At 35.9% G+C, this 26756-nt stretch overlaps 3 protein-coding genes across 5 annotated transcripts in view; 1 reads left to right on the top strand and 2 right to left on the bottom strand.

The window, feature by feature from the left end:
• Window positions 1-3872, bottom strand: part of rps6kb1b (ribosomal protein S6 kinase b, polypeptide 1b) — a 7189-nt gene extending 3317 nt beyond the window's left edge. Inside the window, exons 1-9 of the mRNA XM_084125489.1 lie at window positions 3684-3872; window positions 2957-3003; window positions 2648-2768; window positions 1844-1912; window positions 1617-1764; window positions 1227-1284; window positions 842-942; window positions 655-745; window positions 415-505 (exon numbers count right to left, since the gene is read on the bottom strand). Coding sequence (XP_083981615.1) covers window positions 415-505; window positions 655-745; window positions 842-942; window positions 1227-1284; window positions 1617-1764; window positions 1844-1912; window positions 2648-2768; window positions 2957-3003; window positions 3684-3752 — 795 coding nt within the window. The 5' untranslated portion in view covers window positions 3753-3872. The remainder of the gene's footprint in view (window positions 1-414; window positions 506-654; window positions 746-841; window positions 943-1226; window positions 1285-1616; window positions 1765-1843; window positions 1913-2647; window positions 2769-2956; window positions 3004-3683) is intronic.
• An 838-nt stretch (window positions 3873-4710) lies between these two features.
• Window positions 4711-9194, top strand: tubd1 (tubulin, delta 1). 3 transcript variants are annotated; one of them, XM_084125492.1, is made up of 8 exons: window positions 4711-5416; window positions 5500-5647; window positions 5735-5951; window positions 7034-7265; window positions 7345-7509; window positions 7651-7779; window positions 8623-8806; window positions 8889-9194. In XM_084125492.1, exons 1-8 carry the CDS (start codon window positions 5266-5268, stop codon window positions 8992-8994), a joined length of 1332 nt encoding a protein of 443 aa, XP_083981618.1. In that variant the 5' UTR covers window positions 4711-5265; the 3' UTR covers window positions 8995-9194. The 3 variants fall into 3 exon arrangements, with proteins under 3 accessions (XP_083981618.1, XP_083981620.1, XP_083981619.1); XM_084125493.1 differs by having other exon boundaries at window positions 5016-5140; XM_084125494.1 differs by lacking the exon at window positions 8623-8806 and having other exon boundaries at window positions 4947-5416; window positions 8889-9109.
• A 1944-nt stretch (window positions 9195-11138) lies between these two features.
• On the bottom strand, window positions 11139-26055 carry vmp1 (vacuole membrane protein 1). The gene is made up of 12 exons (XM_084125498.1): window positions 25922-26055; window positions 25155-25261; window positions 24402-24534; window positions 23187-23277; window positions 22812-22922; window positions 18505-18672; window positions 17561-17692; window positions 16603-16683; window positions 15177-15293; window positions 14733-14794; window positions 12638-12740; window positions 11139-12078 (listed from the first exon to the last, which is right to left on the bottom strand). Exons 2-12 carry the CDS (start codon window positions 25231-25233, stop codon window positions 11935-11937), a joined length of 1221 nt encoding a protein of 406 aa, XP_083981624.1. The 5' UTR covers window positions 25234-25261; window positions 25922-26055; the 3' UTR covers window positions 11139-11934.
• Window positions 26056-26756: the final 701 nt, after the last annotated feature.

Here is a 26756-nt window from a genome sequence, read left to right as displayed (position 1 = left end):
TAAAGCATTAACTATTGTGAATGCTCATTTCATTATGGTTGCTTTAGCAATGTGCTGGAATTTATATTCAAGGAAGTACAGTGTCTATTAATGGGTAAAGCTACAGTAACATCTTCAGTTAGTCAGCTTGAGATTCTTTCCATCTAAACTGGTTATATCTCTTAAGCCTAGTAGTGAATATTTTATTAGGTAGATAATCTTTTCTTTTCTTTTTTAGTTATGTGAAAGAACCACATTCATTTGCACAGTCACAGAACAACCAAAACAATGTTCTTCCGCAAAATTAATGCAGTTTTGTTTTTTAACTACTAGAAGGCCAAAAGATACATAGTGTACTGTAAATTAATTAAATGTAAATAATATGAAAAACAAGTGCACTGCACTAAGACACATTCACAAGAACCATATACTCACTGCTCCTGTTAACATGTCGTACATCAAAGCCCCCAGACTCCACCAGTCAACAGCCCGATTGTGTCCGCTTCTCATGAGGATCTCTGGAGCCCTGAAATAAAGGAATTCTCACGCTACTGTAGAATTCATCTAAATGCATGTCACACGGGCATGTCAGGCAATGAAGAGACATTTGAAAAACAGGAAATTAGCAACTCAGACATTACAAGAATGTTAAGGACTTCTTTAAACGTCTCTCACATGTACTCAATTGTGCCGCAGAAAGTGTGGGTCACTGTGCCGTCATGAATCGACTCCTTACACAGCCCGAAATCAGTCAGTTTTACATGTCCTGTGATAAAACAGAAAACAGATTATTAAAATTAAACATTTTTTACTTCCATTGTCAATTTACTCCTATAAAAAGAAGCGCGGCAAGCGCCCAAACCTTGGTTATTAAGCATGATGTTCTCAGGTTTGAGATCTCTGTAGATGATGCCTTTCTGATGCAGATGTCCGAGAGCCATAGAGATTTCAGCCAAGTAAAAGCTGCATGTAAAAAGCCCTGAGCATCATTATGATAATCTTTGTTCATCTCATTCATACCTTTTTAAAATTAAACTTTTTCAACGTTAACTTTGGTATTTCTGGTTGTTTCTGCTACTTGCACACATGGCAACAGTATCTCACGTAAGTGTTGCGCAATCATCCCATTTACATCTTAAACTCGTAACATTGATTTTAAGGCTTACTGAATGCATGTGTCTGTGTTCATGTGTCCTAGAAAACTGTTTAAAAAAAATTAATCGAACAAACCAATCGGCCTCTCTTACCAGGCTGTGTCCTCCATGAAAATCCCTTCTCGCTCAAGCTGCATAAAAAGCTCCCCACCTGCAAAAGAAAAAATGTTTTTAGCACAAACATCAGTTTTAACAGCAAACACGGAGATGGACTGATAGTATAGCTTTACCACATTAGATTTCAAAACAAGATCGCACTGCAAAAGTACTGTTTTACTTTAACATATTTAACATTTCAGCAAACAAATTTAAATAGTAAATTCTCTCTATGCAAAAAAAAACTAAAACAAAAAGACATTCAAAGAAGGAATGCCACCAATGGCAGAATATATTCTTTAGCAACTCCACAGCAACAGGAGGGGAGTGGAAGGAATGAGAAGTTTTCTATCTCCAAGAAACAAAGGTTGTTCTTGATTCACGAACCACTTAGGTATTCAAGGATGAGGTAAAGCTTGCCGCCCGTCTGAAAGGCATAGATTAGATCAACGATGAAAGGATGCTTGACTTCCTCTAAGATGTTCCGCTCTGCTTTTGTATGCGCTGTGTCCTTGGCATTGCGTACAATCATAGCCTACAAGAAGAATAAGGTGACACTGAGACATTGCGACAAATGTTAACTATTGCATTCAAATGAAAGGAATTTGCTTAACCTTTTTTAAGACTTTCATTGCAAAGATTTTTCCCGATTCTGCACCGGATACTTTCCGAACCTGGAAAACCTATAAAAAATAAATAAATAAAAAAACAGAAAAAGATAAAATTGTGTTATTTTAGTATTCTGTATAATATTTTATTAATATTTTAAATTTCATTTTATTTTGTTTAATTATTAGTATTTTTGTAATGTGCTTTGGACTTTTTATTAGGTTTGGTTCTTTTTAAATTTTAATATTTAGGTTCAATTTATTTTAATTTCAGTTTTATTTTTATCTCGTTTTATTTTTATTTTTTGCTTCAACAAACTTATTTTCAGGCAACATCTCAAATGTTTGGTTAAAGGGTTGGTTCACCCAAAAATGAAAATTCTGTCATTAATTACTCACCCTCATGTCGTTCCAAACCCGTAAAACCTTCGTTCATCGTTCAAGATATTTTTTGATGCAATCTGAGAGCTTTCTAAGAGTTTAAGGTTGAACCATTGTAGTCACATGGACTATTTTGTATAATACATGTATTTACTACCTTTCTGGGCCTTGAAAGTGGTAATAACGTTGCAGTCTGGGGGGTCAGAAATCTCTCAGATTTCATCAAAAAATATCTTAATTTGTGTTCTGAAGATGAATGAGGCTCTTACGGGTTTAGAACGACATGAGGGTGAGTAATTAATGACAGAATTTTCATTTTTGGGTGAATTAACCCTTTACCTCTACTGTATTTTATTTCAATTAACAAAAGAGCTTTTAATAGTTTTAGTTGGTATATAATAACCCTGTTTAATAAAAAAAAAAAAATACCTTTCCATAACCACCTTTCCCCAACACACGGAGAAGCTCGAAGCACTCTGGACGGATGTTCTCAGTGCCTTGGTTCACATTGTCCTCCGATATCTCAATCTTCTCACAGTCGTCCATGTTACTATAAGAACAAACCAAAAATGACAAATGACAATGTGCATTATTCCAATCATCAACACAATTGATGATGTTGTTTTTTTTGCAAGTGTAATCTTTTTTAGAATCTATCAATCTGCAACTTAGTTTAATAATTTCAGTTTAAATATTAAAAAATTCAAAATTTCAATTGCGACCACTACATATACTCACAATTCAAAACCACTGCACTGATCCATTATAAGGTCATTGATCTGAGCCTGCAGAAGAGAAGCATCAAATGCATGATCAATAAAAGCTCAGTTCACTGCAATGGTGGACAGCGTTATCATGTTGGGTGGAAGATGATCAGTACACGAAGAGTTGTACAGTTGGCAGCACTTCTAGTCTGAACATGAAAGCGTAAGGGATCGGATTTCGCAATACTATTCCCAGAGATCCCAAAAGGTGACATGCACCATCTATGGCGTTGCAACTCCTAATTGACTGATCCTAGTAAATATAACAAGACTTATTAAAAGTCAGTAAACGATTTAAAGCGATATGCATGCAAAAATAAATATATCTATGGTGTGCTGCACTGCAACATCCTATGTGAAAGGCAACACGTACGTCCAGCCCTTTAAATGGCCTTAACTGTACACTGTACTGTCAAGTAGTAAGTTTAAATACAACCCTATTATCTCCAGCTCCTATCTTCGACTAGTACATATAAGACACATTTCGGGTAGTAAAACTCCGATATCTCTGACACATGTGATGACATGCAGAATATCAAAGTTATTCAGTACACAAAACACACTGTACTTTAATCGTGTTAGCCTGTTAGCATAACATAAAGCAGCCTGACGCGTATTCCTCGGGCCTCAGGCCTGCACACACTGCTCGGGGTGGAAGACACTCCCGCGTGCCGTTTACTTCAAAACCGGCCGGCCGTTACCTCCTCCAGCTCATCATCGGAGACATTTTCCTCCGGCTGGTCCAGATCGATGTCGAAAACGCCAGCCATCGTTGATTTCGCCGTCTGGTATCACTTCACACCGCGTGAGGAGCTCGCGCTTCCCGCCTCATGGACATGAACGCACAGTCGCCATGACCGGCATGGACGCGCAAACTGACTGACAACACCCCCGCGCGGAGGAATGCGGGAAAATACCACAGACTGTGTAAAATACTCTCTCTCGACTGCAAACTGTTTTTATGTGTAGGCAGCTGTCAAAAAAACACGTCCAATAAATAAATAAGTAAAAACACAATATATATAGTACTGGTCAAAAGTTTGGAAACATTAGCCTACTGTTTTTGTTGTTTTTGATAGAAGTCTGTTATATGCTCATCAAGCCTGGATTTATTTGATAAAAAACACAGAAAAAATAATAATATTGTGAAATATTATTACAATTTAATACACTTTAAAATATATTTTTATTTCTATGGTGCAAAGCCGAATTTTCAGCATTTCTCCAGTCTTCAGTGTCACATGATCCTTCAGAAATTATTCTAATATGCTGATGTGAGACTCGGTTATTATCAATGTTGGAAACAGTTGTGCTGCTTAATATTTTGTTGGAACCTGTGATGCTTTTTTTTTTTTTTTCAGGATTCATTGATGAATAAAAAAGTTCAAAAGAACAGCATTTATTCAAAATAGAAATCTTTTCTAATAATATAAATCTTTGCTATCACATTTTATCAATTTAACAAATCTTATACTTTATGCAAAAATATTATTTATCTAATTTTCAGTTTGATTTTGGGGTGAAATATGACATAAAGATGTGCTGCGGGCGTTCAACCCATATCGTAATTACCGTAGGCTCAATACTAGACAACATAAATATTTTATATGCCCATGGCAGGTCTATGGTAGGCTCGATATGACAACACGTGATGTTCTATTCGGAGCTGATCACATTTCGCTGATGGCGATCATCACACCACAATCAATGGCACAGCGGTCACGTGGTACACAAGTAGGAGCTCTCAGAAAAGTCCCATCTTACAAGCTGTAATTACGAGCTCTACAAAGACGTGAACGCTTTTTACAAGTTGAAACCTCGAAATTACAGTCATTTTCAACATGGTTTAAACGCAGTGTTTTCGTGACATCTAACATAGTACGTAAGTAGAACCAGGGAGCCCACAGAAGGTATGTTTTGTGCGCCATCTGATGGTTGTAGAGATGTTTTTCACTGTAGCTCTCAGTCCCATCATGCATCAGTTCCGACGCTTACAAACCTGCACCCGCCTTCAACTGTAGGCACAAATTCTTTTCTTTTACTTTGTAAAAGTTTTTTTGTAAAGTAGTGACTTAATGCTACTTGATATTGTGTATTTAATAGCTTTGTTTCGACTCTCCGTACAGTAAACTGACATCCAGGGAACTTGTCTCATGAGGTAAACGTTGCTATAGCTACACTTTGGGAGTTGTGTAGGCTACTCACATAATGCTATGAGATCGTGTGAGACGTTTGTCGCATCGTTTAATGGGTAATGTGGACAGATAGAGCCCGTAGATAGATATGTCAGTTGTAAGCTTACAGTTGGGTCAGTGTGGGAATCAGATCGGACACGAGCTCTTCAGTGTCATAAGCGATGACTCAAATGGACCGAACAGAGATAAGTACAAGCAATGCAGCGATGAGAGATTCTTTTATGAAAGCTCAACTGGAGGTAGGTTCAAAACAACTCACTGATGTTTTCTAATACCTCTGTGATATGATATCTATAAAGTTCCCAATGTTTATGTCTCACAGAACTTGTGGCGCGGTCAGTACTTGTTGATATGGAGCCCAAGGTTATCTCTCAAGCAATAGCCAAGGCTTCAAAATCTGGAAGATGGAGGTATGGAGACAAAGCACATTTCTCCCAGAAGCAGGGCTCTGGAAACAACTGGGCAAATGGGTAAGAAGAAGATCAGCTTACAAAGTTTGAGCTCTTAATGTGTTTTTTTTTTCATGTGTGAGTTCAGTTTACTGTTCTTCTCTGAAGGTTCTGTGTTCATGGACCTCGTCATGAAGAGGCTGTTGAGGATATGGTGCGGATGGAGATCGAGCGATGTGATCGTCTTGCAGGGATTTTCACCATGATGAGTGTTGCAGGTGGCACCGGTTCTGGTGTGGGTACCTACATCACTCAACGTTTGAGGGACTTGTACCCCCAGTCCTTCATCCTAAATCAAATAACATGGCCCTATGGAGCTGGTGAGGTAGTGAGCTTTTTGTATTTTAATTGTATAATTGATGTAGTAGCAGTTGGGTCATTGACATGACAATTGTTTTTGTAGGGATGTATTAATTTGTTAAAAAAGGCCTTAAAATGTAAGTCATATATTCAATGATTTGAATAGACCTTATATTTTAAACATGTTTTTAATTCATGAATTCAAATTAGTTTTATTTATTTTTTTAGTCAAAGTCAAAATGTTAGGGTGAAACAACAGTCATGACATCATAATGAAGAAAACAGCCTTATTAAAAGAATGAAAGTCTTGAAAGGAAAAAATTAAGTAGTTTAGCATAGTCAAAGCTCAATGCTAAGGCTACTAGGATACTTGCCAAGATGGGCATTTTGACTTAATTTTATGTGAATTTGTCCATTCAAGCGCAAGAAGATGTGAGAGAGAACTCAATTAAGCATTCGCACGCTGTCTGAGATTTACTTCCATGCCTGCTTTCAGACTAATGGAAAGAAAACATCCAAAATAAAATTAAGTGTTGATTTTAATGCACAGTCAAGTACAGTACAGTTGCATTTACATACACCAAACTTTACAGTTTCATTCTTATCAATGTTGTAACTTTTTATTACACAGTGGTTTGTTCATATATCATTCACCTGATTTTATTCCTAAAAACATGGTGAATTTACAGTATTTTCTGATATATGGAGTGATAAAAATAGATCCCAAATCCCCCTCTGTAAAAACCTTTTACTCTGATGTGTAAACAAAATGATACAAGAACTTTAAACCTGGCTTCATCCAATGTTCAGATGTCTGTTCTGGAAATGTATGCAAATTAGTGCATATTTAATTAGATAATGATGCATTTGCATATTTAAACAACATTTTAGAAAACTTGTAATAAAAAAAACTGTATTAATCTACTGATTAATCAACTGGGGAAGTGTGGGGTCTTGTCTTGCCATCAAAACTATATTAAACCAACATGAATACAAAGAGTACATTTCTAAGAGCTAGATTTTCTCCTTTTCTTTATCATGGACACTCTTATTTCGCATTGATCCTTATTCTAATCGCTGTTTTTGTGATTCTATTTTCCTTTCCAGGTGATCGTGCAAAACTACAACTCTGTGCTCACGCTGTCACATCTCTACCAGCTCTCTGATGCTATCCTGGTTCACGAGAATGACACCGTGCACAAAATCTGCAGCCATCTGATGAACATCAAACACATGTCCATCAGTGACATTAATAAGGTGATCGCTCACCAGCTGGGCAGCGTTCTTCAGCCCGCTTATACTGCTGATTCACCCAGCCATTACAACAGAAACCCAATAGGTACAAATTCCTCACAGTTCACGTCCAATTTCAGAGAGTCATCAGGCAAAAATGACCAGTGTTTATCTGCTGTCTACAGGGGAATTACTGAGTTCTCTGGTGTGTCACCCCGAGTACAAACTGCTCAGCTTGAGTAACATTCCCCAGATGTCCAGCACGTCTCTGGCCTACAGTGCGTTTAACTGGCCTGGTCTGCTCAAGCATTTACGTCAAATGCTCATCGCCAGCGCTAGGATGGAAGAAGGTGAGTGTTGTGATGTCACATATTCATGTAATATTAGGAAGGATGCTTTATATACGACACATAACAGAAGAAATGTAAAATATTACTACAACCTGTCTACATTAATGGTTTTGTGGAACTAAAATGCTTTATTTTTTAAAGGAATTGACTGGACAGTAAACGTCACATCAGGAGGAGAGAAAGTGACAAACAGTAGGCATAAAAGTTTCAATTCGTCACTTGCTAATCTTCTAATACTGCGGGGGAAAGACGTCTCTACTGCAGTTACAGGCAAGTAGCCCTTAAATGTACTTCCATCCTTTAACAAGCATTTTTTAAAGGTACACTAACTTTTGGCCCTCTAGGGGTTAAAAACAAAACTGCATGCATTTTGTGGAAGAATATTGTTTTGGTTGTGCTTCTGCTCTGCGGTTGAACATGGTTATCCTACTGCTCATAAAACATTCATTACTAGGCTTAAGAGATATAACCAGTTTAGATAGAAAGAATCTTTACCCATTAATAGACACAGTACTTCCTTGAAAATAAATTTCAGCACAACGCTACAACCATAATGAAATGAGCATTCACAATAGATAATGTTTTACAATGAAATCTGTTAAGAGAGCTACATTTGGCAATTTATCTGTATGATAAAATACTTTAACTTTTGAGTAATAAAAACGCTTTTACAACATTTCAAATCCCTCAGTTCATGCCATCTCTGAAAAGCCAAGCCATTGTTGATTCTTGTTTTATTACAAGCTCTGTTGCTTTCTCTTTTTGCCAGCAGACTCTCTGTTCGGAGTTTGTTTAAAACGTGTGATTCCCCGGAGGTTCGAGATTTAGCTGCTCTATGTCGACCTTTCTCGCTCGTTTAGACAACTATGACACTTCATCGTACACGCGTCAAAGTAGCCGGAGCAACTTTTCTCTATTTACAGATATGACGAGACACGCACGGATAAGTGACGAATGTACGCAATTTCCCATGAAAACAGTCCAGTCAGGTCTAAAATATAAACACTTATAATAGGATTACCATAGTGATTTAGGGTAAGACAGTGGTTCTCAAACTTTTTTGGTCACATAAGGTGGATAGGAAACTAACATGAAAAATACTTTAATCAACAGATGGTTTTAAGGATCCTGCGTTATATGTGCCGTGGCTTAAAACAGAAAATTGTTTCAGCACATGGAACTCCCCTGTAGCTTTCAATGGATATGAAAAGTCTGCCACTTTGGTCAGTAACAGCCAGTACCTTTTAAAACCACTGGACAATATAGTCAGGAAGGCTTGGAACATGTTTGCCTCAAGGTGAGAAATACTGTTGCATTAATACTGGAAAATTTTCTGTAGTCTTTTTTAAAAAAAAATACTTGTTTTTTTCTTCCTGTAGGGCTTATGTTCATCAGTATACAAAGTTTGGAATCTCTGAGGAGGATTTTCTGGACAGTTTTACTGCACTAGAGCAGATCATCTCCAGCTACACACACCTATCATAAAGATTTGACAATACTGATTTCATATGATTCCATATTATATGACTTAACTGGCCTCTGGAGAAATATATTTGTTAAAATAGGGCAGTTAAATTCATCATTTTGTGATATACAAATATTTATCTAACTATTCCATGGATCATTTATAAGTATTTGAATAATTGAAATATATTTGAATGAAATAAAAGCAATGTTTAATTGTGATGCTTTTTCGAACCACTTATGAATACCCATTCTGCAGTGTCAGCAAAAGAAAGTTGAACTGGAAAAATAATACTTTCAAAATGTCTTAGTTTGCCCCTGGGTTTTTTTCTCCAGCAAGATTTGAAAATGATTCAAAGAGCATCTTGAGCTTCAACGGAAGCACAAACATCTGGCCGTAATTTAGAAGACCTAGAATTAGTGCTGAATTTTTAGAATATTTTATTATTATTATTATTATTATTACTACTAGTATCTGATTTGTTTAATGATTACCTTACCACTTATGATGACAGATTGCCTGCATTTATTAGTATTGCCAACTATTTTTCTGTTTTTTATTTGTCTCTGATTATTTATGATTACTGATTATACAATTAATGATTGTCAGGTTGTTGTTTTTCTGATTCTAACTTTCTTTTTGGTATTTCTCTGGAATTGTTTTTTGTATTACGTAATACAAAATATTGATTACCAATTCCAATTGTTTTTTTAGTATTACCCTTTTTTGTTTTTGGTATATTGCTTTTTATATATATATATATATATATATATATATTGCAATTTAATAAATTATTGTATTTTGAGTTATTGGATATTAACTCAAGCCAGATTAAGCCAGAGCCGTTGAAAAGTTGCGACATGTTTTGATCTTGATTTAACCGCCACGCAGTCACGTGGTTTAATAGCGCTGTCAATCTCTTTGAAAAAAACAGGATAGACAGCAGTTTCACAATTGTTCAACGGCTCTGGTAAATACATTCTGCAGTATTAGGCCTATTACGTAACAAGATAATGAACACTCGAATTGTACAGCAGAGGGTGGAATACTTCGATAGATGGATGGAAGCTACATTATCCTGAATTAATCTGCAAGTGCAGTGGAAAAAGGACAATTCATACAACAGTCAACGACCCGTTAACAAAAAACAATAGAGCCCCATAAAAAAAACCTAATGACGCTTTTGAATTCGCACTGAAGAAGTGTTCCCATATGGCCCCCATCCAACTGTCTTTGTTGCTTATGGTTCAAACAAACTATGAGGAAAAAACACTATTAACACTATAAAGTGCTTTTTAATCAGTGGGGAAAAACTCAAACACGTGTGACAAACACAATGCTTTTTATTGTGATATTATGAAATGTAAAATATATAACTGGCCTTGACATCTTTCTCCTAAAGAAATAGCTGAATGCAATGAGAAAAATTAGAGTGATTGATCTTACCACAACATTTATAGTTAGTTTACAATAAAAAGCTAAATATTTGTTGTACTTAAATATGTTCACATAGGATCTAACCTATCTGCCGCCTCAAACCAGGAGATAATCCATTAAATGCTCAGACCCATCAGACTGGAGAGAACATTCACCAGTTAGTAAATAGTTTCAGTTCAACATTTCTGGCACAAAATTAAGCCCTGAAAACATGCATATGGTGAGAAAACCCAAAATTTCAGGCAGCCTATTAGACTGCTGTTGCCATATGAATTACAGCCAACACCAGTCTGATAAGCTACCTGACAGAATGGGACACTTGTGGCTGTATGAGCACAAAATACTAAAACATGCTACATCTGAAAGTGAGTACATAAGCTGTGAGAGAGAGAAACAGAAAGACAGACGAATAGAACACCAGACAGATCGAACAAATAGAACAGACAGCCAAAACGATAGATAGGATAGAGAGATAGATAGAATGACAGATAGATAGAATTTCAGGCAGATATAGACAAAGCATGATAGACAGATAGGATGACAGGCAGAACGACAAACAGATAGAATGATAGCTAGATGGATATTTCATTGCCTTTCACATACCTGCTTTTGGGACGCATCCTACAACTTGTCATCCATTGGTCCGAGCCCAAAGAAATACATTTTCATAGTTTTTTTTGGGAGGGATAATAATTCACAGATCAACGTAAAACGCGCATGCGACACAGCAGATGTATTAATCAATTTAATGTTGGTTCTGAGAGAAATTAGAATAATAAAGTATATATTATAGCCACACAAATATTTCAGCCCAAAATAAGAAAAGAGGAAAGTATGGATCAACTTGTGGTTTTAGTTAAAATGTCAAAGGTTGAAATGCACAAACAAATGTAAATATCACATCTTCAGTTTCTTGGGTTAAAAGTTACATCCACTAGTTTGTGACATTTTGGTTTAAGATCTCCGGAGAATAAACATCATGTGCCTATAGTCAAAACATTATTTACAAGATGTGCGAACTATTTAGAAACCACGATGATCTGAGTTGATATTGCTATCCTCTTTTAAACAGTTAAAGAAATACAAAATGACATCAATATTGATTAAAAAAAAACTATCCCTGAAAATTCCAATCACAACACCTCGCAAAACAGACCCTGCCCATCCATACCTGCATGTCAGAAATTAAATTAAGTCAATCTATTGATTAAGAACTGTATTCACTTCAATGGAAGCATGACCTCCAAATGTTGCATAAGGCATTGCAACAAATATGACTCCACACAGCCTATTAGCTAGACTGCCTTGGTTCTGTAAAGACAAAATTCTCTATAAATGTTAAATCTGATTTTAAATAGTTGAGCACACTACAGACAAATGAAGAGGGACTTCACGTAACTAAAGGGATCTGAATGAATGTTAACATACAGAAGCACACACAAATCAGTGCTCATGTAGCAGTTTTAGCTTAAATATTTAGTAGGTTCCAAAAGAGGAGCGCGAGATGTTTTTCTGTGAGTCCGTCATTTTGTCTTCTCCTCTGTGTACTTCTTCTGCTGGAGACGCTTGGCGTAGCTCTGTGCCATGGAGTTAATGATGGACAGAATAAAATAGCACACCATGACCAGCACCACTTTCTCAAATACCCACGAGAGCCAGCTTTCACCCTGCACGGGGGGGAAAAAAAATCTTGTATGAAAATAAAATATTTTCAAATTTCTGAATTACTTGGTTTAAAGATTACAAGACTTTAACGTTAAAATAAATTTGTCTTAATAAATAAGGTGTTTTTCTAGGCCATGTTAAACCTATATTATATTAAAATAAAATAAGAAAAATATATACATATATATTGAAGAGTTCAGATGCAAAAGCCTCTAAGTGCCATCTGAAATTTTCTTCTAGAATGATCATTTTGATCAAGCTTGTATATTTAAGTTCAGTAATTTCACTTTAATGACAATTCATAGGTAATTTTCATTGCATAAATGACAATTAATAGGTAATTTTCATTGCCATTTAAGTGAAATTACTGAACTTAAATATACGAGCTTTATAAAAATGATCATTCTAGAAGAAAATTTCAGATGGCACTTAGAGGCTTTTGCATCTGAACTCTTCAATATTATTATTATTTAATTTTTTTTGGTTTCTTGTTAAAATAAAGTAAAATACAAAAAATAAATTGCAGAAGTAAACAAAACAAAAAAGATCATTGGTTTTTACCGCTGCAGTTCCTTCGCCGACTGGATTATGAAGCTTGGCTCTCTGGGCTTCCAAGTACTCCCTAAAAGGTTTCTGAAGAGATGCTCCAACTCCAGGGATAATACTGTCCAAAAAAATTAAGAAATGATTAGCAAAGTCTTACCAAGAATGGAAGCAGCCAGAAGTCAACTAGATCTCCCAAAGCACACAACAGCTTTCCATCAGTGAAGCCTCCAGAAGAATGAAGCACCAGATCTCTGAACCCTCACTTATAGCAGAGAGGCTTCTGTAGGAACTGCTCTAAAGCAATTAATGAGGAAGTGACTCAATATTGTGTCATCACTGCAATGGAGGAAGAACCGCCCAGTTTTTTTGTTTTTTTTTGGGGGGGGGGGGGGGGGGGGGTGAATGTCAGTGAAACCAAACCATCATGTAGGATCAATTATAATACTTCTGCACCACACATCTTTCCAGTTCAAGGTGCAATTACCATGTCTTTATTACATCAAAAAAGCAAAGAAATACTACTGAAAGGATCCACAATAAAAATTCTGAACGTTGCTGGTCTCTGGTTACTGGTCACGAAACATGTTGACCACATTCTTAGATCGTAATTATGAAGTTCTTTCGATGTGGCTTAATTATGAAGCTGCAATTGTGCCTCATTCAAAGATGAACAGTCATTTCATTTTTACTTTTGAGTGCCGTTGAAAGTGCCAACATGGAGACCACATCTCTACTTTTGAGTCACTGTGCTACATCATCTAAACTATCTGTGCACAAACATCACCATAAATGGTGAAGACTTCTCAGGCTTACTAATAAGTGACCTCAGTATGTGGTACAAACAGTGTTAAGGTCAATCACATGGTCACATTTCACCCTAAAACCAAACATAAAACATTACATGGTTAATAAGGACATTTAATGCAATAAAGTCTTAAGGACAATTAACTCTTTCCGCGCCAACGCCAGCATTTTTGATCATTTTCACAAAACTTTCAGAATATTTTGTTGTATGAATATCTGAACATGCAATATATCAAAAGAAATAAACTAGATGAGTAGATTGAGTCCATCAAAACCCCTAATGCTTGCACAGTCCTATATCGGACCTACCTCTTCCTGGGTTGAGATTTCATGCGGTAATGTTAGGCAGTTTTGATTTAAATGCTGTTTAATGATCACATTATTTTACATGTGTACCATTTCTGTACCATTTCAGAAGATGTGTAATAGCGCCCCCCTACCGTATAACAGTGAAAACATGGAATGCCAGAAAATTCTGTCAATGGCGGGGAAGCGTTGTCATAAATGACGGAAAATTCTGTCATTAGGTGTGTTCGGCTTGGAAAGCATATGGAGCCACCAGCTTGATGTCATACACCAATCGGTCTGCACAGAGCCGCTTCAAGTCGAACACACCTATTAAATGTCAAAATGATGTCACAATAAAAGAACATTCTTTTCAAAATATCTTTTCAATCTTAAAATAAGATAAAGCAACATATCTTCCTTCTTACTGATTTTTGGAGTGAAATGTAACCAGGATATATTTAGCCATTCACATGTCCTATATAGTGGTGTACAGGAACAGAAACTACATGCGATTCTTTAGATGATTCAGAATAAAAAATGGTAAGCATCTGACTGTCTGAGAGGAGTCTGCATGCAACGCTGAGCTGCCCACAGTTCATGAAAGAGTTCAGTAAACTCTGCTAGATCCTTTTTTTAGTTTCCTCTAGTGCATTTACATGTTACAATGACATTTGTTTCTTCCTGGCAAAAAAAAACAACAACACTCTTTATTCATCGATGCACTACCGTTCTAAAGTTTAGGGTTGGTACGATTTTTTTAAACATATGGAACAAGGCTGTATCTATTTGATAAGTAATTCACATGCAAAAAAAAATGAAATGAGTAATAATATATTTATTTTTGTATGTCTAAAAAGCACTCATCGAACCAAATAAGAACAAAACCATCTTCAGAATTTGCACGACTGCTATGATTTCAGGTGTTCTTGATTCATGTAGTTCTTGTTTATTCACTATAATGTTTATCATTGTTTACACAGGGTGTCCATATTCACCTCACGGTGGTGTCATTACTCACCCGATCAGAGAGACCATCTGCTCCACTATGTGCTTGCTGAATGTTATGATAACAAATAGTTTCTGTAGAGAAACAAAGAGTGGATAAACATTGTCAGACAATGAATCAGCGGGATGTTCCTCAAGACGGCGAGTGTAGCAGATTTGTTTTGTTGGGGGGGCAGATAGTGTCTTTAGGAGACCTGGTGAGATCACTGACTCACTCCCGCTCACGATTTGATCATTTGGATGACATGAGCAGCTCTGTAGACATCAGATGCACCGCTGTCTAGAATCTGCTGAGTCAACATTTAAAACTCAAAAGAGCCACATGCAAAGATCTGTCTTTGATGATCTAATGGCACCGATCAACTGACAAAATACATTGAGAATAATGGGAATCATCTCTTTAGGAATGACACACTCAAAAAGTGCTTAACATTTGTTTTTTTTACTCTCTGTATACCTGAATGTGCATCTTAATAACGGCCTTTCCAATGAGAGTCGCTCCAAAGAAGGTCCAAAATGGAATCAGGAAATGACCACAGGTGATTCCAGCCAGGTCAAACAAGGGATTTGGGATCTGAGAAACAGATATGCATAAGTACTGGTAAGCACCAAAAGACAATAATCTGACAAATGCATTTGAAAAAACTATTCTTACAACACCCAGTGTACATTAAACATCAACTATATAACATTTATTATATAAGCTATTGTGAACCAAGGGCATACGTGTGACCCATGTTAGCAGGCTCCCAGTGCATGGTCCCATGAGATTTATGCATTTATTTATTTTTGGTCTTTTGTGGTACCATCCTCACATGCAATGTTGGTTGATAACATAACTGCAAAAAAGTAATAGCCTAGTTAACAATTACTTGTTTACAGGATATATTTATATTATTTAAACACCTGGAACCTTATCAGTTTGACAGAATGTTCAACTTCAAAGTGCCATGGGAAGTCAAACTAACGTTTACATTAACATTTTCTTATATTGAAATAGTTTATTTACAACTTCTTAACAGTTCACCAGGCTCTTATTGATTCAGTCATCTCAGAATTTCTGAAGGCCAGGTTTTTTTTAACATCAGTCATCATTAGAACAGAACAGATTTTACACATGGGGAAAACTGATTGTTTAGTCAACAATTCAAGAAGGTCCAGTCTTTTGATTCTCTTGATTCTATGTTGCGCTTGCCCTTATGAAAAAGTAACATAATTCTTGTTTTACTGTTGCATTTGTTATATTAAGGCTATAATTACAGTAAGACCATTGATAGCTCCTCATTACCATGTTTAGGCCAATGTAGATTTTTTTTTTTTTATCTATAGCATTTGTTATGAAAAATATCAACCTAAACATTGAGAAGCTACAACATGCCACAGTTGTAATATAAATCTATAGTTAAAAAAAAAAAAAAAAAATCTATTCCCTTAACAGATTATCTATTATAAATTCTGAAACAAGTTAGTCAAAATTTACCACAATAAATAGCTCAAATATAATGTGATAAATTCTAGTAAGGGTGATCATGAGTAGTTTAAAAAGATTTATAATAAATGTTGGTGGCATTCTCGACAGAATTCAAATGGGTCGCACATTTTTATCATCGTTGTCACAATAGGCTTCTGTCATATTGCGCTGATTGGTTTGTTCAGTTCGGACGGGAACTTAGCGCTTATAAAAGCTCTGAACGTGCGATGTAGCCTATATAATTGATTATTAATTCCATGGGGAATTATAGGATAGGATAGGTTGTCACCTATCAAATTACACCTATGCTGTGAAACATTTAAATTCTGCAATTGCAAACCAAGCAATGATTAAGACATCAAGTAAAAAAAAAAAAAAAAAAAAAAAAAAAAAAAAAAAAAAACAAACTTACAGAGGCACAAGCCAGAATTCCAAAAAATCCCACTTTCTGCACCATGTTTTGCACTGCAAGCTTGGCTCTTGATGCAAAATCCTGTAAGAAATTTGACAATTTAAAAATGTAGACTTGGCATGGAAAAGTGATCATAAGTCTGCAAGGACTAAACAATCTCTAAAACTGTTTTTACTGTTATATACACTGTAAAATAGGTTTAATATTGTTTTAAAAAATGTGTTTATATAAAACAAAATATTATATGAAATAATTAAAAATAATAATAGAATTATAATGTTAAAATATTATAATACAAATATTAATGTAATTTACTCATTTATTTTTTACATAAAATAAATATTTTATATCATTTTAGTAGAACAATTTCTGGAATCAGCTTTCAGCTATTCTACAATATTTTAAGGCAAAAACAAAGAAAACATTTAACATTATGCCTAAAATAATTACTCCAAAAAAAAAACTGATATCTAAAAAGGGCGGCATTAATCACTAGACCTTGAGGTGGAATACAACATTGTTAAAGATGACCAATTAAAAGTCTTGTGTGAAGGCGCAGACCATGTGGGGTCCCACTTAGACACTAAGAGGCAATGATTAAAGGGAAGCTGTGACTGAGTCACCCGCTGCTCAAAGGGTTTACTGGAAGTCAGGGGAGAGCCCTTCCAAGAAATCATGTGACCTGCATAAGTGAACCACAATAGTGGGGACTCATGGGAATAGGATACAGGGACCCCTCCCACCAACAGGATACAGTATCTGCTGCATCATGGGTTGGGGGGGGGGGGGGGGCATCACTGTCAGCTTCATAAAGGCATGACCACTAGAAGGAAATAGTTAGTTGAGCTTTGAACATCTACCGGAGATCCTAATGAGCTAATGTCCGTATGAAGGTTAACTGTTAGTTTGGACACATGGGTCCAGTATATGACATGAGATTCTGAGATGAAATCCAGACCTGTGCGCTCTGTGCCTGCTCAAGCATCTCCTCAAATTCCTCATAATCTTCATCATCAGGATCTGCTCCAGAAAGTCGTGCCGCCCGCGCCATGAAGTAAGGAGGCAGCTCTCCAATAGCCGTGCCCGCACCCTGCAAACACAGTCACACATTATGAGCCTAAAGAAGACAAAAGTGTGATCTATCATAAACAACAGCTTCCGAGTTCTGCACGTTATGTTGGGACGGTAATACTAGGTTTTTGAGAACACGCAAATACGCAGAAGCCTTTCACTGCTTATTATAGTTCAGGTTTGGAAATTGAAATGTCAATTTATATGCCAGAAAGAAATTTGTCATAGCAAAGGATCAAAACATCACAGATTGGCATCTTAAAGCTACAATATGTCATTTCTTTCCATGACACGTCTGTCGCCATGGTTACTATGGCAGTACAAGCGGAAACCAGGGATAACGCAGATATTACGTCATTGACAGGAGACAAGTGAACAGGGAGTCAGGGACATTATTTAAAATTGGAATTTCTCTGGAATTAAAAATCTTTGGGAACTTTTAGGATATTGTAAGTACACAATTGCAGGAAATATATCACACTGTGCAAGTGATTTTTGGATATTTTATTACAAAATTCTTATATAATGTAGCTTTAAGACCACAATACATGCATTTATATTATTTTAAATGTATTAAAAAAATATAATATTGATATAATAATAATAATTATTATATTGTACTTGTTGCAGGGTCTGGAATATGTACACATGCTCAAAAACTAGTGTGAGTGACCTACACTTTTTGGCTGCCATTTCAGCCCGCTGAATCCCACTCCAGAAGGTCAACTTCCAGCAGAGTTTAGTTCGAACCCTGCTCTACTGAAACCCAACAGCTCAATTAGCTGGAGCATTGTGTGTAATGGGCCAAGACTGTGGTGTGAAAGCACTCACCCACATGCAGGCCTCCAGGCGGACCTTCGCCATGATGGTCCACAATGAGATGCTCTCCTTTAGGACCTCCTCTTCCGGACACACTATCTGAGCTGGGTAGGGCGGCTCAGGGAAGTTCACCGAGCCACATTCATATGCAGCCAGGGTGACAGAAGCTATGTGTGGACCCTGGAGGAAATGATGCAATCACATGTTTACAGACTGAAATAAAACTTCACGTGAGCATGAACATTTCTTGCTTTAGAGCTGTCACATGCACAGCTTGATGCATTTCTAAGAATAGTACCTCACGAGTTAAGTCAAGTCACATTCATTTATATAGCGCTTTTAACAATGTGAATTGTTTCAAAGCAGCTTTACAGTGATAATACCGACTGTAAAAATAAACAATTGTTTTAAAAAAAACAAACAATTGTTTGCTGACCAACTACGTAAAACTACCACATATGTCTGTGCGGTTCAATGCAACTGCAAAAAGCTTGTGACCTCAATGTAGCGCGATGGACAAACCACGAAGTGAAAGACGAATTAAAGACGAAATGAAAATTCATTTACTAAGTGAAAACAGACAGTGATGTCATGCCTTCCCACAGTCAGTCGATCCGTGGGAGAATATATGTGGGAGAGGAGACTGGACAATATACCATGTCTAGCATTTTTAACCTCTGATTAACCTTCTTTAACCGAAGGAGGCACAAATGACTCAGGTGGTACCATTTAGTGGATGGCTCCATCCAAATCAATCCTAATCTAAGAAGAAATACTACACAGATGCAACAAATGATAGAGAAACCTTTAGATTGTCACATCAAAAGTTGTTTTATAAGGAACAGAATGCAAAGAGATATAAAAGACCTGCACTAAAAAGCCTGTTAAACCTTAACCCAATCTAAATTTTGATGGGGGTCTTAGGTTACTATGTTGACTGTTGGGATCTTTACAGTCAGATGTGATGTCAGCCAGTCAGGACCACCATTGGTTAATCACATTCAGACTATGAGCTCATGATGGTGTCACAGCAAAGAGCCTAAAACAGCAACTGTTTTATCTGGTTACTCAGTGCAATTGAGTTTATTTCCCAGGCACTGAAACCTGACACAAGCCACTTCCCTAACTCACTCATTAGATGCAGATGATAAGTTAAAAAAAATCCTTGTATTAGGCGTTTGTGCTACAAATGTTTTAAGAAAAACAAAAATCTGTTTAAAATAAATGCTGTTATTTTGAACTTGGATCAAAGAATCTTGAAAAAAAAATTATAATGGTTTGCACAAAAATATTAAAGGGATAGTTCACCCAAAATTTTTAATTCTGTCATCATTTACTCAGCCTCATGTTGTTCCAAACCTGTATGAGTTTCTTTAATACAGGTTTGGAACAACATGACTGAATAAATTATGACAATTTTCATTTTTGGGTGAAAAGCAGCACAATTGTTTTCAACATTGATAATAGTAATAAATGTTTCTTGAGCAGCAAATCAGCATTTTAGAATGATTTCTGAAGGATCATGTGACATAATAAATACTTCAGTATTATATAACTACTATATACTACTAAAGTACATTATTAAAATACTATCTAGAAAATACTATCTTTATAGTAAGGGTGCCTCTTTCCCCACAACTCAAGTAATGTTAGGTGTATAAAGGCAAAAAAAAAAAAATCAATTCAAAATTGATTTTGAATTGATCAAATAAATATTATTACAGAACGGTTTAAGTTACTTTAGCTTTGACAGCCCCTTACACAAGATCTTGCCCTATAAACAATTAAAAAGACAAAAAAATAGAGCTTGATGTGTGAAAAAAATTGCTCATCTTTATACAAAAGTCTGATGGCAAAACATTGTGCGTATTTGCACTTTCACATCCCATTCTTTCACAATGCCACCCATAGACAAACAAACCGAGCGCAAAGTACTAGAATTCCCCAGTGACAAAAGAGGGGTGTGACTTCACCACAGCCAGTGGAAGTGGACACTCCTGACCGCCGTCTAGCAGTTCAATCTGAGTCAGTGGAAACTGCTGAAAGGTTCTGCTTACAAGATCTGCTGCAGAGAAGCAGAGAGAGGCACATGCTCTCACTGTCACACTATTAATAAACTTCAGTGGAACATCCAGCACAGATACTCTTCCCTTTTGACAGAGCACTGGGCCCCTGACAAATAATCTAGGGGAATACCCGACGTTACTGTATTCAAAGACCCAATAAAGTCAAAACTTGACTTTTATGTTTATTAGCTTTGTTGTGTGTTTTGGCACATATATACAGTAAAAGTTTACTTTTAGAGAAAAATCAAACAAACTTTCATCCAGAAAACACTCCCTAGAATGAGAAATTAAGTAGAAATTTCAGTCCACTGTTTAAACTCAGGGTTCGTACACTTTTTCCAAGGTCAAATTCAAGCACTTTTCAAGCACTTTCCAGGTCCATTTTAAAGCTTTTCCCAGCACCTTACACTACCGTAAATTACATACCAATACATAGTTAAAATTATTATTTAGTGTTTTTATCACATTAAAAGAGATAAACAGCCAAATGTTTCATAATAGCAGAGGGCTGCACGATATTGAAGAAAAATGAGATATGCGATAACTCATTAAATAATGCGATATTCAATATGCTTAAAGTGTGTCAAATTAACTTAAAATATCTTTAAAATGATATAACCTACACATACGTGTTTCACATTCTTTTTGTGATAAGAAAATATCCCTACAACTTCTGACAGTGAACATCAGTGTTTTACTATAGCATAAGAAGTGTTATTTTAACATCACTGGGGTTTAAGGGTTCAGGTTATCCTACATTAGGTTTATTTAACAACAGAAACTGATTAATCAAATGTAAAAATAAACACTGCTTAGTTTTCACTGCATGAATTAAATATACTGATTCTTATTAAAGCTACAAAAGTTAGCCTATTCAGCCAAAAGCAGTGAGTGATTTTCTTTGTCTTTTGTTCATGACCCCAGTTATTGCAAGCCGTTGCGATATGCAATTATGCATATTGTAATATATACATTTGCAATATTTCGATATATTGTGCAGCCCTAATATTTAAGCCAATAAGAAGTTTTATTCTTCAAAATGTATCACTAAGTATATAGCCTAAAGCAGGGATAGACAACTCCGGTCCTGGAGGGCCACTGTCCTGCAGAGTTTAGCTTCAGCCCTGATAAAAACTCACCTGCCTGTATTTAGTAATCCTGAAAACACTGATTGCCTTGTTCAGGTGTGTTTAATTAGGGTTGGAGTTAAACTCTGCAGGACAGTGGCCCTCCAGGACCGGAGTTGTCTATCCCTGGCCTAAAGCATATGAATAATATACTTTTCATTATATTAATGTCCAAATATTGCTTATCAGATAATGTGATTTATAGGCTGTAAAACTGAATTAATTTCAAATATGAAGACTTAATATTTGAACAGAAATATTTGACAGGCCTTCCCGTTTTGGGACACATTCTTGATATAGACAAGGTTTGAACAATATCTGAGTGCACAGGCACCTGCCTGATAAATGTATTTCATTGCCAAGATGTCTTGGGCCAAGACATAACGTTACCTAATACATTTACTGTAATAGAGCAGTGTAAATATTGCATAGGGCCATCCTAAACCTTACAGTAACAGTATAATACTTATGACACTGACTGATTTCAGTTCAGCAATCAACGACTGTTGTTATGCACTGGGCTAACGTTTGCAGGTTAATTTGCACGTTACAGTTCTGTAATTTTGGCAATGTTCACTGCATATTCCACAAATGAACGTGACATAACGGACATGCAATACTCACATTACATTATCACACCAAGTACTCTCAGTCACTAATGGCCCTTTCAGATAGGACGCGGACCGCGCTGCGCTATGAAATGAAACCGATATATTTCAATGGCTTGCGCCGCGCGACTCGATCCAAAGCGGAGCTCAGCGAGCTCGCGCGCACGCCGCGGTCAAAGTTAAAAATAGTTAAACTGTTGCTACTGCGTGGCCAATAAAAACGGTGCATCCAAACAACCGCGGAAATCAAAATGAAAACTCCGCCTACTTTTGCTCTGGCCAGCGTAACGCAAATCAATCTGTATCTGATTCTGAAGGGCTACATTTTTTTTCTCCATTTAATAAAGAACTATTTCGTCAGAAAGATATTTCTTGTGAAAGAAATACAGTTACAAATTCAAGCATTTTCAAGCATTTTATCCAAAATTCAAGCACTTTTCAAACCTTGAAAACACAACATCAAAATGCAAGCACTTTCAAGGATTTCAAGCACCCGTACGAACCCTGTAAACTCTTACCAGGTACAGGAGGAACGTGTGCAATCCAGTTCCGAGACCAACCGAAGACAAAATACCCAGGCCTACCCAGTAGGCACACCACAGGAACTTATTCTCCAGGTACTGTACATACTACAAACAATGGCAAACACATTAAAGAGTAGCTAAGAAGCTACTCTAGAGCATGTGAACAAAACAGAACTGCTAAATTACTACATTGCAGAAGTTTTTTGTAAAAAAGTGATAAGAAAAAAAAAAGAAGAAAAGAAAAGAGAAAAAAAAAAAAATATATAATATATATAATATATATATATATATATATATATATATATATATAGCAGCAAAATCTTGATTCAGGCTACAGATTTGTGACCAACAGGCAAATACTGAGCTCACCTGCTGATGCGTTCCTTCTATTGAGTAAGCCATTGAGAAAAATGAAAAAAGGACTATGGTCAAAAATACCACACCTTTTCTCTGCCAAAGCCTGTAAACAAATAAAATAAATTACATTAATGATGCAATATGCATTATTAAAAGGTGGATGTGATGAAGACTGTAAATGAATTAAAATCACAATAAACCATATATTTTGAAGTATCTCATCACTCGGTAAGATATTTTAAATGTTTTTAAAAGAAGTCTCTTATGCTCAACAAGGCTGCATATATTTGATCATAAATGAAGTAATATTGTAAAATATCATTACAATTCAAAATAACTGTCCTCTATTTATATATATATATATATATATATATATATATATATATTTTTTTTTTTTTTTTTTTTTTTTATATGATGGCAAAGCTTCAGTGTCACATGATTCTTCAGAAATAAGTCTAATATGCTGATTTGATGCTTAAGAAACATTTCCTATTATTATCAATGTTGAAAACAGTTGTGCTGTTAACATATTTGTAGAAATTGTGATGCATTTTTCAAGATTCTTTGATAATCAGAAGGTTCAAAAGAACAATTTATTTGAAATAGAAATCTTTTTAAACATTTTAAATGTATTTACTGTCACTTTTGATCAATTTAATGCATCCTTACTAAAGCAAGGTTAAAAAAAAAAAAAAAAAAAATCACACTAACTCTTTAAACGGTAATGTGTATTGCATTCAGTTGCCTTTTAAGAAAATAATCTGAATGATACTTGTAAAATATCACTTTTTTTCCCACTTGTCTAGCATTGATTTACACGTCTAGGGGGCGTTTACATGACACTGTTTTCAACTAAAAGCAAAAAACATATGTGTTTTAGCCATTCATTTACGTGACAACAGTGTTTTGGGGGCCTGAACTTTTGAAAACTGGTTTCAAAGTGCAAGTTTTTGAAAATGATACCGTTATGGTCTCCATGTAAACTACAAAAACATGAATTTGTGAAAACGGTGACGTCATGCGCATGCATATCATGTGTTCAGTCGATCCGCAAAAAAAACGAAAGTAAAACCTTTTCTGTTTTTAGTACATGGTTGACGTGTAAACGTACCCTTATTTTCACCATACAATATCAGATGCAAATACATTAGCTAAACTTCCCATAAACTACCTAAAAAGACACTCAAAATTAAATTATGAGTGTACAATAAAAGTTTGATTGCTTACTTCCATGTCCATTCTTTCAGGGTAACGAGGGTCTCTAGGAAGAAATACTGTAGTGTGATAAAAGGCCTCTTCCACAACACTAAAGAGAGACGCTCTTCCCTGTCCTGCTGCTTTCTCTCTCTCAGAGATGAATCTGTGGGTACAATACACAAGCTTTTAACATATGATTTCATTATTATATGTTTTAAAACAACATGCAACAAGTACAAAAGCGAGTTCACAAACACTACTGATTATTTCAACAACATCAAGCAAAAAACAATTTGTGAAAACAAATATTACATATTATAAAGGTGTATGATTTGTCATTATGATTAAAGCCCAGATGAAACAGAATTACCGACAGATCTTCCATATTGTGACATACAACTGTGTAATGGCTTATTGAAAAAGAAGAGAAGGGTGGGGACATAGTTTTATACATCTGTTATTGGTTCCATTTTGCGATGAGTTGTTGCACTCAAAAGGTGAAGGCTGCAGTTAAAATGTTTGGAAAAGTCCTGCATACATCACCAGAGAGAAGTGTATTTTTATTAAACGAGGTCAAAATGTTTTTCTTTAGATAAAAGATAGGGTGAATTTTCATTCCAAGCGGACTTTAAGATCAATGACGAATCCATCAGTGATGATGGCAGGTCTGTTTATCTCCACAGGACGTTTTATCTCTGGTCCCGACCCTTGATCTGTTCATCTGAGGCTTACACAGTGGCTGCCAGACGATAATTACATTAGCTTCCTCTCAGCTTAACAAACCTGTAGAACTGCCATTCTGCTTGTCTTTAGATCCTAGTCTTTTCTGTGGCTGTTCACATTCTGCTCCATTTGCATCCATCTCCCACAACTATTTACAGTTCAAACACCTGCACACATAAAACAAACATGTTACTCAGTGAGGTCTTGGTAAGTTTGCTGAGGGCAGATAAACATCCCAAATCAAACTTTAAATGTAATGATGGTGGTTAATCTTCTCCAATAAAACACTGAGTGGCACATATGTTAATCTTTAGAGAATGGCTGTTATATTAAAAAAAGATCTTAAGGTCATAAACAGCTCAGCACTGTCAATAGTATTGACTAATATAGGATATAATATGTTCTAGTACCAGTATATTAATTTATTTCCACAACAGGACTCTGATCACCTGTATATGTTGTACTAGGACCTTTAACTAGCACTTAAGCTATCCTAACTAAGCCAGAACTTCATAGTAAAAGATTAACCAACTGAGCAAGGGGGGGTTATAATATATGATAATTATCAGCTCTTGTTTGGTTACCAATAATTATCTCAAATTAACATTTTCAGATACCATTTACAGATTGTTTCATTTTAAAAAGCCCATGTGAGTGATGAACCGGCAAGAATTAGCGGTCTAGGTTAGCTTTGAGTCCACTACCGCTGTTTAGATTTGATTTCAGACTCGACAACGAGTACATAGTGATGTTTACATACTTTTAAGCTAAAAAGAGTTAAAAGTGTCATAACAGAGATAAGGTAAAGTGAAGGGACACATGCATACCTGCAACCACTCTTCCGTCCTGACAGCAGCAATAAGCGACAACAACAGCCACAGGAAATGACTCATGCTCAGCTGTATAGCAGTGCAGTATTTTCAAAATAAGAGCCGTTGCTGACTTGCCGGTTGGCCTCACTGTCATCTATTTGGACGATTTGATCGTCAACACTAAAATTCATCGAACTTTATGCTGACGCCATTTTCACCAAGCTCTTATCAAGAGTTTCCTTGACATTTTTTTATTATATTTTAATTTAATATATTACCCGTCAGCTTTGGATTATGTCGATATCGTTTTCCTCAATGAGACAAAAATAGAAATGATATTTTAGGATGACCCTGAAAGCAATTTATATCTCCGAAGTTGGTCTTTTACGCGGCCATCGACCGTGATAGTGCAGTAGAGTAGCAGACTTCTCACTACCACCGCACTATTGAATTAACTACCGAGAAGTAATGTCCTTTTTCAGTGTGACTTATTTATAGGCGTCTAAAATGTATTTTGATTTTTAAACGTTTCTTATACTTATCTTTTAATAGGCTACTGATACAAACAAGCAGGTTTGTCTTCATTTTTTACAAATATCTAGTTAAAAATGTATGCGATTTTAAAGGTACACTTGGTAATTTCCCCTCATTATAAAAAGTTGAAGAAATTAACACTTTTGTAAAGAAATTTAAAAATATGTAGTAAGTGAGGTGAAGATCCCACTCACATTAGGATTTGCTATACATGGAGGGGGGTCACCTCATGGGGGCCGCCATGTTGAGATCACATGATCAGATGAATATCATTTGTTTGCAGAGTAAAAAAAAAATATGACTAACTAGGTATTTC

The sequence above is a fragment of the Abramis brama genome (genome assembly GCF_963993115.1).
Source record: "Abramis brama genome assembly, chromosome: 10".
In the NCBI taxonomy this organism is placed as follows: domain Eukaryota; kingdom Metazoa; phylum Chordata; class Actinopteri; order Cypriniformes; family Leuciscidae; genus Abramis; species Abramis brama.
Note: the sequence above shows the minus strand (reverse complement) of the source record. Positions and strands in the feature narration are given on the sequence as shown.

Excerpts from the sequence above, each read along its gene's own strand:
- tubd1 (XM_084125492.1), top strand. The coding sequence starts at position 5,266 with ATGTCAGTTGTAAGCTTACAGTTGGGTCAGTGTGGGAATCAGATCGGA. Across the intron at positions 5,417-5,499 it reads TTATGAAAGCTCAACTGGAG|AACTTGTGGCGCGGTCAGTA; the intron begins GTAGGTTCAAAA and ends TATGTCTCACAG. Across the intron at positions 7,266-7,344 it reads TTACAACAGAAACCCAATAG|GGGAATTACTGAGTTCTCTG; the intron begins GTACAAATTCCT and ends TGCTGTCTACAG.
- vmp1 (XM_084125498.1), bottom strand. The coding sequence starts at position 25,233 with ATGGATGCAAATGGAGCAGAATGTGAACAGCCACAGAAAAGACTAGGA. Across the intron at positions 23,278-24,401 it reads CTGAAAGAATGGACATGGAA|GCTTTGGCAGAGAAAAGGTG; the intron begins GTAAGCAATCAA and ends ATTTGTTTACAG. Across the intron at positions 14,795-15,176 it reads TTATTAAGATGCACATTCAG|AAACTATTTGTTATCATAAC; the intron begins GTATACAGAGAG and ends GTTTCTCTACAG.